The 12,242-nt window shown below is 46.4% G+C and overlaps 1 protein-coding gene across 3 annotated transcripts in view; it reads right to left on the reverse strand.

Moving 5' to 3' along the window:
• The window catches only part of LOC139563327 (myotubularin-related protein 13-like), a 196,483-nt gene that overhangs the window by 101,500 nt on the left and 82,741 nt on the right, over positions 1-12,242 (reverse strand). For all 3 annotated transcript variants that reach the window (XM_071381953.1, XM_071381952.1, XM_071381951.1), the window contains exons 10-16: positions 12,163-12,240; positions 11,741-11,854; positions 10,702-10,830; positions 10,443-10,541; positions 10,072-10,285; positions 9,770-9,879; positions 8,740-8,889 (exon numbers count right to left, since the gene is read on the reverse strand). In XM_071381953.1, coding sequence (XP_071238054.1) covers positions 8,740-8,889; positions 9,770-9,879; positions 10,072-10,285; positions 10,443-10,541; positions 10,702-10,830; positions 11,741-11,854; positions 12,163-12,240 — 894 coding nt within the window. The remainder of the gene's footprint in view (positions 1-8,739; positions 8,890-9,769; positions 9,880-10,071; positions 10,286-10,442; positions 10,542-10,701; positions 10,831-11,740; positions 11,855-12,162; positions 12,241-12,242) is intronic.

Raw genomic sequence — 12,242 nt, forward strand, 5'->3', positions numbered from 1 at the left:
ACAAAATTGTAGACCTGCACCAGGCTGGGAAGACTGAATCTGCAATAGGTAAGCAGCTTGGTTTGAAGAAATCAACTGTGGGAGCAATTATTAGGAAATGGAAGACATACAAGACCACTGATAATCTCCCTCGATCTGGGGCTCCACGCAAGATCTCACCCCGTGGGGTCAAAATGATCACAAGAACGGTGAGCAAAAATCCCAGAACCACGCGGGGGGACCTAGTGAATGACCTGCAGAGAGCTGGGACCAAAGTAACAAAGCCTACCATCAGTAACACACTACGCCGCCAGGGACTCAAATCCTGCAGTGCCAGACGTGTCCCCCTACTTAAGCCAGTACATGTCCAGGCCCGTCTGAAGTTTGCTAGAGAGCATTTGGATGATCCAGAAGAAGATTGGGAGAATGTCATATGGTCAGATGAAACCAAAATATAACTTTTTTGGTAAAAACTCAACTCGTCGTGTTTGGAGGACAAAGAATGCTGAGTTGCATCCAAAGAACACCATACCTACTGTGAAGCATGGGGGTGGAAACATCATGCTTTGGGGCTGTTTTTCTGCAAAGGGACCAGGACGACTGATCCGTGTAAAGGAAAGAATGAATGGGGCCATGTATCGTGAGATTTTGAGTGAAAACCTCCTTCCATCAGCAAGGGCATTGAAGATGAAACGTGGCTGGGTCTTTCAGCATGACAATGATCCCAAACACACCGCCCGGGCAACGAAGGAGTGGCTTCGTAAGAAGCATTTCAAGGTCCTGGAGTGGCCTAGCCAGTCTCCAGATCTCAACCCCATAGAAAATCTTTGGAGGGAGTTGAAAGTCCGTATTGCCCAGCAACAGCCCCAAAACATCACTGGTAGAGGAGATCTGCATTTTGTTATTGACCAAATACTTATTTTCCACCATAATTTGCAAATAAAATCATTAAAAATCCTACAATGTGATTTTCTGGATTTTTTCTTCTCATTTTGTCTGTCATTGTTGAAGTGTACCTATGATGAAAATTACAGGCCTCTCTCATCTTTTTAAGTGGGAGAACTTGCACAATTGGTAGCTGACTAAATACTTTTTTGCCCCACTGTATGTAGTTCAGTCCATGACAAATAATGTTCTGTACTATGTATTATGTCATGTTTCATGTGGACCCCAGGAAGAGTAGCTGCTGCTTTGATCCTAATAAATACCAATGGGGAGAGCGCAAGCAGGTTCCCTGACTCTCACACCCTAGTCTGAATGGGGTTGTAACCAAGGTTCCCTCTGTTGTTTTCGGCACTGAGCAAATTTCCGGTCTGCTGAGCGTAAACATGAAGTTGCGAAACTTCTGTGCAACTTCCAGTGAGCGTTTACTATGAACACTGGGGCTGTACCCGCTTTAAGTTACAGTTTTAACAGTGGCCAAGTAGGCTACTGTGGCTACTTGATCATAACGTAGGCCTACCATCCAAAACAAATGGAGAAAAACTAATCCCGTAACATTTTAACATGGAAATAGATGTTCTATCATTCAGCCTACAGTAGCAGCCAATGTGTGGTGTTCAATGCCTACATTACATTAAGCTTGGCATTAACCTGTTTATTCACTTGTCCTTCAGACAAGGTGACTGAAAATGTTGTGTTTGCTGCAACAAACCACTTTACAAAATAAAATGAATTGTTATTCCCATACCATTATCACAGAGAATCAGAGAAATTATGCTACCCTGTTTATTGGCTACTTAGTTGATTCAAGACTGTCACAAAATACAACACTGCCCTTTTAAGACATAAAAAAGCTCTTTACCTGACTCCCTTTTCAAAGAGGGCTAGAAATGCACACCTTTTGTTCTCTTGTTGGAAGCAACCACTCCCCCATCGTTGACTAGAACTGAGCTATAATCGGGCTAATAACTCACTAACTAGCAAAGAATATGAACAAATGTGCACACGTGGCTACATGCAGCTTCCACTTTGATCTCAAAACAAGCGCATCTAGTGACCGCTCATACTGTAGCCTAAACACAGTCCAGTTCAAAGTGAATGATGGCACAGATCTATATAGGGAAATGGATATTTGCATGAAGACCTACTGCAGCTCTGATTGGTTACGGTGCACCGGTCTGTGTAGAATATGGGCCGGAGTCATGCCTGTCAATGCAAAAGAATCCTACTCCAATGCGCTCTGCCTACAAGAAAATCTCTTCCAGTTAGTTTTGCATACTAAATCTTGCATAGTTTCTTTTGTTTCGGTATATTACGTTGAAAGTGACTAATATTGCTTTGATTCGATCACAATTGCCGCAGTAGAAGGAAACGTTGATAGTGTTAACTAAATGGGAAACTGTAGAAAGATGAGTGAAGATCAATCTCGTGCTTCTCTGTGCGGGCTCATATTTATTCTGCGTGGAAGTCCGAGGTGAGCTGGGCGCCCTCAGCTTCGAGGGAACATTGGTTGTGGGCCCATCTGGCCAATAGCATCACAGCATTGGACAGCCCAGAGTACCTCTGAACATAAACCAATCTAGAATGGATGGACCTACAACTTTTCTCCTTTGCCCAACAACCCCCAGCAGGTGAAGGAGCACATGTGTGAATGACATTTTGACAGTGTTTTTGAGCACTGTCATGGGGCCCATAATTCTCTCTGATAGGAAATGTTTGGGATGCCAGGATGCATAAACCCCTTTTTCCACAGCAGGACTCTGCTCGCCTGGCCTTGTGCAATGTCCACTTCCAAACCTGCAACAGCAGGAGGGGGAGAGAGGGAGGAGAAGTGCTCTGCACGCACACAGAAACAAATAGGCCCGCCATTAGTGCAAATATTCCAATTAAGGTCAGTCATGTCTTTGAGTCATGTGGCTGTCAAGTAGGAGATACGACTTAAAACAGCTGCAGAATGTTTACCACATACACAGATAAGATGCGTCCAGCACCGATAGCACTGGCATCCACTTTGGACAGTTTAGTCAGCATCTTACTGTAACAGTTGAGGTCAAAGCATTTGATGGATGACTAATGTGTTTGGTCAGAGCTCGTTGGTTTTCAAAGAAGTGGTGTAAAATGTGTTTGTCTACATGGTCAGGATGTAGTAACACTGCATGGCCTCATCTGATACCACTGGTGATGGCTCAATCGGCCAATCAAATCACTCACACCACACAGACAGACAGACCTGCAGGCCTCCAACGCACTGACGGAGGATCGTATCTCATTAAAATAACAATTGACTCAGAAGGACAGTATGGTAAATATTTACTTTGAATATGTCAAATACTTGCAATAAATGAAAAAAACAGGGTACGGTATTAAAACAAACCTTGAAGCATTTAATGAGAGCGGGAAAATGAGTCACTAACAGTCACAGTCTCGTCACAGCAGACACAGGTTCACTGTCTCTCCAGTAGGGAGAAACATGGGGATGTTCTGCACCAGAGAAACACATTTATTAGAAAAAAATAAAAAAAATAATCTGATTTGTAAGAAAACACAAATTGCAATAATGTCCAGTCTTTTGAAGGCTCACTTGGTCCTCCATGGCCTTACAAGTACTTGAGGTGACTTGTGTTCTGCTTCGAGTGCACTGCTTCAGGAAAGTGTGGAGTTGAGGACGGCCAAGCTGGGGTTCAGTGAATGTACACAGACACTGAATTACAGCATAGCCTGATTTATAAACTCAGCAAAAAAAGAAATGTCCCTTTTTCAGGACCCTGTCTTTCAAAGGTAATTTGTAAAAATACAAATAACTTCACAGATCTTCATTGTAAAGGGTTTAAACACTGTTTCCCATGCTTGTTCAATGAACCATAAACAATTAATGAACATGCACCTGTGGAACGGTCGTTAAGACACTAACAGCTTACAGACGGTAGGCAATTAAGATCACAGTTATGAAATCTTAGGACACTAAAGGGCCTATCTACTGACTCTGAAAAACATCAAAAGAAAGATGCTCAGGGTCCCTGCTCATCTGCGTGAACGTGCCTTAGGCATGCTGAAAGGAGGCATGAGGACTGTAGATGTGGCCAGGGTAATAAATTGCAATGTCCGTACTGTGAGACGCCTAAGACAGCTCTACAGGGAGACAGGACGGACATCTGATCGTCCTCGCAGTGGCAGACCACGTGTAACAACACCTGCACAGGATCTGCGGGACAGGTACAGGATGGCAACAACAACTGCCAGAGTTACACCAGGAACGCACAATCCCTCCATCAGTGCACAGACTGTACACAATAGGCTGAGAGAGGCTGGACTGGAGGCTTGTAGGCCTGTTGGAAGGCAGGTCCTCACCAGACATCACCGGCAACAACATCGCCTATGGGCACAAACCCAACGTCGCTGGACATGACAGGACTGGCAAAAAGTGCACTTCACTGACGAGTCGCGGTTTCGTCTCACCTGGGGTGATGGTCGGATTCGCGTTTATTGTCGAAGGAATGAGAGTTACACCGAGGCCTGTACTATGGAGCGGGATCGATTTGAAAGTGGAGGATCCGTCATGGTCTGGGGCGGACTGGTTGTCATTGCAGGCAATCTCAATGCTGTGCGTTACAGGGAAGACATCCTTCTCCCTCATGTGGTAACCTTCCTGCAGGCTCATCCTGACATGACCCTCCAGCATGACAATGCCACCAGCCATACTGCTCATTCTGTGCGTGATTTCCTGCAAGACAGGAAGTCAGTGTTCTGCCATGGCCAGCGAAGAGCCCGGATCTCAATCCCATTGATCACGTTTGGGACCAGTTGGATCGGAGGGTGAGGGCTAGGGCCATTCCCCCCCAGAAAAGTCCGGGAACTTGCAGGCGCCTTGGTGGAAGAGTGGGGTAACATCTCACAGCAAGAACTGGCAAATCTGGTGCAGTCCATGAGGAGATGCACTGCAGTACTTAATGCAGCTGGTGGCCACACCAGATACTGACTGTTGCTTCTGATTTTGACCCGCCCCTTTGTTCAGGGACACATTATTCAATTTCTGTTAGTCACATGTCTGAGGAACTTGTTCAGTTTATGTCTCAGTTGTTGAATCTTGCTATATTTCATACAAATATTTACACGTTAAGTTTGCTGAAAATAAACGCAGCTGACAGCGAGAGGACGTTTCTTTTTTTACTGAGTTCAGTACTACGCTGAGTGATGAGATCCCACACCTACTTCCATTAGAAAGGACTATACCCTCTCTCACCTGGTTGTCTGTCAGTAAGCAGAAACTACTGTACTGTATGCACACTGCTTTGACTCATACTGTAGTAAAGAAAAACTCCGCAGAACAAACACAGCTCCCTGTGGACGAGTGCCCCTTCAAAACAGTTTGAACCGCTGACGCTAGCCTTCTAACAGTCAGAGCCAGAACAACACAGGGGGCGGCAGGTAGCCTAGCCTAAGAGTGTTGGGCCAGTAACCGAAAGGTTGCTGGTTCAAATCGGGCCATTCTGTCCTTGAACAAGGCAGTTAATCCCCAACAACAACTGCTCCCTGGGCGCAGATGACGTGGACGTCGATTAAGGCAGCCCCCCGCATCTCTCTGATTCAGAGGTTGGGTTAAATGCGGAAGACATATTTCGGTTGAATGCATTCAGTTGTGCAACTGACTAAGTATCCCCTTTCCCAGTACGCACCCCTACGGTTAGCCCCAAACTGACATGTTACATGTGGCCCATAAACTCTTGATTGGCCTCAGGATGATGATATTATCAGGAATGTGAGATGTTTTTAGATCGAAAAACACATGCCTCCTGTCCCGTTCTAATGAGGCATCATTCTGTCACTGTACAGACTGTGGTGCATAGCACACTGTAGAGGTCAACACCCCTAGCTTTGTGGGGTGTTGAGGGATCTCTCACACACACACACACACACACACACACACACACACACACACACACACACACACACACACACACACACACACACACACACACACACACACACACACACACACACACACACACACACACACACACACACACACACACACACACACAGAATAATCACTGGCATCGGTGCAATCTGTGATATCTCCAAGGGCTTTTTGACAGGGAAGGGCGTTGAGAGGAGAGGGGTGCAAGTGAAATACGAGAGTAATTACTGCCGAGGCAATCTGCTATTTCTGTTCCTTTTACAGCCCATCTGAGACAAATCCATGGACCTGGGCTACGGACCAGGACACAGAATCAGGACCAAATAACTGCAAAATGGATGGACCTCTGGCCTGCTGTTGCCTTAGTGAAAATATAGGGGAGAAATAACAATACAGTATTACACCGTAAAGCTAAATGAAATTATAGAGAAATGCTCGCTATATTTTATCTCACCATTTGGCAAGAAAACCCTCGCTCTATTTTAAATACCAGCTCCATGAGTAAAATTGTTGCTTATTTGGTTTTGAGAGGCAAAGCAGAGATTAAATCAAAATAAGACGGGAATGTCTGGTGAAATGAGAACCCTGAAGGTTTGGAGATAATATACACACTGGCCTCTATCCATCTACCTTAAAGGGTTAAGTCACAACAGTAGGTCACCAGTAGTGCAGTACTATGCTGACAGTCAGTTAATCTCAGATGCACTGGGGATGTTTTGGTGTGGAGATGTCCATCTCTAATGGTGGACTCTATCTGCAAGTCTCCATCTGATGTTTGGGTTTGAATAGTGGTTGTTGAGGAGAGACAGGCGCCCCGGACTGATGCTGATCCGAGTCTTCGTGCCACAGCCAAAGAGAACCCCTCTGCTCCCCTCTCTCCAGTCCGGCACCCTCTCCCTCTCCTTACATGTTCCATGCTGTTATGGGAAACCCTGCCAAGTGCCCCCCGGACCAAACACGGTACTAGAGAGACAGTCTGTATAAGTCCACACAAAGTCACTCCGCAGCACTTGGCTCTCTAAATAAAAATCCTCTGGTCCAGGGTGCACACTCACACGTGGTTGTTATCCTGACTAATCAACTCTGAAGGTTGGCATTGAATGCATCTCACATGCTTGGCTTCATAGCATCTGTCTAGGGATTCAGTATTCCCAATGCAATGTCACTGAAAATGCTCACCTCTAGTTTGAGGGGGAAAAAATCCTTTATCTGCAGAAATACTATTAATCTGTTCCTTGAAAAAATAAAAACCTCCACATCAGGATCCCATTTCGGGGAGAAACACAATACATGTCAGACACGCTCGCAGTCCAGCTATCAGATAACACAGCCACATTAAGCAACCTAATAAACAAGTATTTCTACATTGTTCTGTACATTCCAGAACAGTCCGGTATTCGCCAGACAGATCTTGCAACAAAGACGACTAATCTGCAGTTATTATACAGAGTGTCCGGGTGTCATTGTGGTGTCTTTCAACAGCTCTGTACCACAGGGAGACTACTGTTGGACCAGCAGCTTCATCCCATCACTACCTTGGCTTGGACAGAGTGGGACCTGGACTCAAATACTGAAGACATGCGGTTAGCTATGCATGCAGGGGGCAACTGAAACCAGGTGGTATGGCACATCTCCTAGAACCCGTGTTGCTGACAGGAGCACAGGAAGGGAGAGCATATACACACACCTCTGTCATGTATAAATTACACAGCCACTGGTTGGCTGGCTGGCTCTTGACCTATTTTACAAGTGGGGAGGCCAGTGACACGTCCAGTGACCTCTACACACCCAGGCTAAAGGTAGATGGTGGGATTAATTGGCTCGTCGGCCTCGATCATTTGGCCAGAAGAATGCGTGGAATCCAGAGCCACTCCATAAAAGTCACTCTCTGTGAACACTGCTCCGAATCATTAAATCCCGTGGCAACGGCCATGTGAGGCTGTAAAACATGAGGAACTACCACTGAGGCCTCAGCTCTGAGCTCCGGCCATCCTCTCCGAGCCCTCCTCTCCGAGCCCTCCTCTACCACCTGATTGATGGCAGAGTGAAACTTTATGGGGCGTGTGCAGCACAGGGAGAGCAGAATAAACCAGTAATCGCTTTGTCTAATAACAGAAGTGATAGCGCAAAAACCCAATAGCACCCAAGTACATCAAACACCAACCTTTTACTAGATATGTGGGGCGCAGCGAGCACTCACTCTTGACAATCTGTCAAACTACTGTAAATGAAGACTAACTTGAGCATAAATGACTGGGAAAATACATGATTTGGCCATTCTTCCACCTGCAGCCAAGCATGACTAAGGTAAGGAAGAAGGGCAGTAAGAGCATGTATGGTGCAGTAGCAGCACGTGTTGTTGCCAGAGGCCTGTGTACCCTAGGAAGCTATATGAGTGGTGGAACAGGCAGAGCTCTACATCACCTTGCCAGAGCTGTCTGCTTAGCGCTTGGTCATCCGGCACATTCTCTCGCTGTCTCGTACTGTTTCCATTACAGACAACTTCAGACGCGCTAAATTAGAACCAGTTAAAGCCCATGAAAACATGTCATCGCACCCAGAGTGGGATTGTTTTAAGGGTAGAGCCTGGAAACAAACTCCTGCTTCCTGCTCCTCAAATATTTTGTGGTTTACCTGTTATTGCCTCTGTGAGAACGCTAGGGAACACCCAAGGAAAAAGGCTGCCACTGACATCTGGATACTTACTGTACATTAGTTATTAGAAAACAGTGTTCCATCCTTTGTAGAAGGAGTATGTTGACATTCAGAGAGACTTTTAGGAGGGATGTTAACTACCTCGTGGAGGGACATACCGTACACTGAACTTTAATAACAGAGCCAGGTGATTTGTTCTGAAAGAGTCACATCACAGACTGGGACAGACTGGCCGAGCTTTGACCCACCTGGAGGGCACAGTTCATCATGCGGATGACGTAGTCAAACTGTTGGTGGTCCAGTATGGCCCGGTTCTGCTGGACGTGCAGACTGAGCTCCTCAGTCAGACACTGGCGAGCCGCCTTGCCTTTCAGAGCACGCAGCGCAGCCGGCAGGGTCTGGGAACACAGCACAGCAGAGCCTATTATTTAACACATATACCATGTCAAACCACAACATACATGAACAAAAACAGTGGGGATAATCATCTTCTGAATTGATTTCTCAACTTTCCAGAACGTTATGTCCCAGAATTCTAGAACCAACCAGGCTACAGCCAAGAAACCTAAGCTGGTAGCTCTGCAGGAGCTCAGGAACAGGTACAATAGCAGCTACAGTATTACCAGTCCAGACAGTGAATTGTTGACCTCTGGGAAATATTAATACGACACATTTCATACTAATGTCAAACAATGAGAAAATGTGATGGTCATGCGTCTGGGTAATGGTTTTCACATTGGCTGTATAATGTATATTGAGGTGAAGGGTTTATAGGCTTGGGGGGGGGGTTATAGCTGGATGCATGTCTGCCATATATAACCTGGTTATTACAGCCAGCGGTGCAGGCATAAAGAAACTGGCTCCCTTCCCATTTCATGCAGTGCACATGGGACACCCCCATCAATGTTCCTATGGGCTATAGGGGGTGCCACGGTGCGGGGAAATCAAAGAGCATCATTTACGTGTACATGCTTTACAGCAAAACAGCTATGCCATTAACCTCGGTGTTAAAACAATGGGGTTATTTCTGCTGATAACGAGGCGATTATGAGGCTAGTCTAAGTGTTTGATTATCTGTCTCCAGTGTGGTCCTGTCTCCCAGCTGGGAGGTATAATTAGCCTGATAGAGTTGAGAGCTCTAACTCCAGACCGACACACACGGTTGCCTGCCTGCTGTAATCGGAGGGATGGATGTCAGTCCAGATGTCTGGGCCATTACAGACGTGGCTGATTACACTGTGCTGAGAGACAGGGATTAGGGAGGATGCCGTGCGTCACCTTCTCCGTCTCCTGGGTCTTGTTGTCGAAGATGAAGGAGATGCAGCTCCTCACCACCTCCAGCCTGCGAGCGCTGTTGAACACTGAGCCCATCTTCCCCATGATGGACACTGCACAGATGAGGGCTGAGCAGGTTAGGAATACAAGAGTGGTAGAAATACTAGCTATGCTAGTACAGACGCCATTCAATACTCAACAACTAAGTGCTTACAGCTATTAACACATTATAAACAGACTCCTGCCAAGCCATTTGTCTCACACAGGAGCAGACAGAGTAGAGCTGATGTTTGTGTCTCACGTACCCACGGGAGGGCCGGCGGGCACCACACACTTCCTCTCTGAGCGGGTGGTGGTAGTGATGGCAGTGGCGCTGGGATGCTTGGCCAGGCCCTCCGCCAGCAGCCGCTCCACCTTCTCATCGTCCAACAGGGGGAAGGGCATCACATGCACCCGCAGGTGGGAGCCCTCTGTGGGCCGAGGCACTTTCTGGAACGCCATGTGGGGGTTGGGATTCTCCTGTAATGGACCATTCAATAATAAAACATACAGACAAGCACAACACTATCAACATCTGTGACGGCCATAGGACATGCTAGAAGACTAAAGAGTACAGAAAGTGCCTAATGTGAACACTATAGCATACAGGCCCAGGGGCTGAGTGATGTTAACTCACGTTTTTGTACAGTTGGTCAGAGAGTTCCCTCATGTGCTTCTGCAGCTTGGCAGGGCTGGCCGCCCCCTCTTTAAAGCGCTCCATGTCAAAGGCCACCAGCTACAGAACCAACAACAAGTCAGTCAAACTGTTCCCAAACGATACAATCTCTCGACAAGCCCAGCTTCACACACAACAGTGAAATTAGAAAAACTGTTGCCAAATCAGACAAGAGCTGCAAAACATACAGTCTGGTTACAGTATCCATGCCCGACAGTACCTCATCAAAGAGATCACAGGCTCTGTAAGGCGGACCCCTCTCGGACACGAAGCCAGCGAAGGCCATGCCATCCAGAACTTTGGTCAGGAAGTCATTCTCGATCAGGCCTCTCTGGCCCAGGAAGGCAGTCTGTAGGGGGACAGGGTCAAGGGTTAAATAATGGTAGGTACATAAAGATGTACGTTTAGGACTAACAGCTTTACTTAACTTTTCTGAGGAGCTTCTCTTTTCTTTATTATTATAATTTTCTTATCACAATGAACCCAGTCACAAAAGTGGAACAAATGACTGAAGATGACTATATGCAAAGAAAAGCAAGCTTTATCTGCTGAATTAGGCCTGTGATTCGTGCTAGTGGGTGAAAGAGATAGAAAATTGGGGGCAGTTTCTGGACTCCCCAGTCATCGCCTCTCCGATAAAAAAAAGCGCAGAGTTTCTGTAGATTTGTGATGAATTCCTGGCCCATAATCCGAGCCATGTGGGGTACTTTGAGGGGGACGTGCTGAGAGGTTACCACGGAGACGCCGCAGACACAAACAAATACAAACCCGGCGATTTTTTTACATTTTAATTTGATACATTTCATATGTCTCATCGCGAGGCCATTGGCCAAGGCTGACAGCACATAACACAAACAAGCAGATAGCATGGTGAAGAGTCATACGGTCAGTCACTAAAGCGCATCAAAAGAACACACACATGCTGAAACAAAACACCTCCAAACAGCTTTATCAGACAGGATAAGACAGGTTAGGAGAGAATCCTCTTGTTCTTGGATTCTCTCCAAACATTCTTTTACAGGTTGAGAGAACATGGGATAAACGTCAGCCTATCAAATGTTAATGGGGACAAACAAATTGAATAAGAAACGTAACCACCTTCATTGCAGTGATCAGTGAAATGTGGTATTTTCCTGGGATTACAACAGCATGGGTGACGAACGTGCGTCATAATCAGGAGACACATTGAGGGTGTGATGGAGCACATGCCTTCAGTTGGCAATAGGATTTTTGACCCACCCAGATTGAGTTGATCTCACCTTGTGAAAGTGGATAACAGGTTCGGAATGGATGCGGATAAGCTGCAGGCAGGACCTGTAGCCCTGGAAGAGTTGTGCAAACAGCCTGAGGAACACGGCTCGCACCTCCTTATCCTGAAAACACCAGAGGGGAGAGTCTCCTCACAAACATGCCATGAATACCACCTTGTTAATTCAGTTCACATCTTAACGTGATTATTCAACCATCTGAAGAAATGGAAAACCCCACAAAAGTTCACATTTTTGTGCTATTCATAGGTCGGACAAGAGATGTGCGTGCTATAGGAGATATCTCAGAGCAGTGGTGTCCTCCTCATATCACAAACACATGATGTTCTGGGAAAAGGCTCCATCTATTACAATGAGACATGGCCAGGGGTTAAGGTTGAAGACACTGTGTTCACTGGAATGATGGGCCTTACCAACAGTTTGAGGTTGGAGGGGGCTGTGCGAGGGGGTGGGAAGGCATTGTCAGCTATCTCCAGATCAGGATGCAAAACCT

The sequence above is a fragment of the Salvelinus alpinus genome, chromosome 33 (assembly GCF_045679555.1).
Source record: "Salvelinus alpinus chromosome 33, SLU_Salpinus.1, whole genome shotgun sequence".
Lineage (NCBI taxonomy): Eukaryota > Metazoa > Chordata > Actinopteri > Salmoniformes > Salmonidae > Salvelinus > Salvelinus alpinus.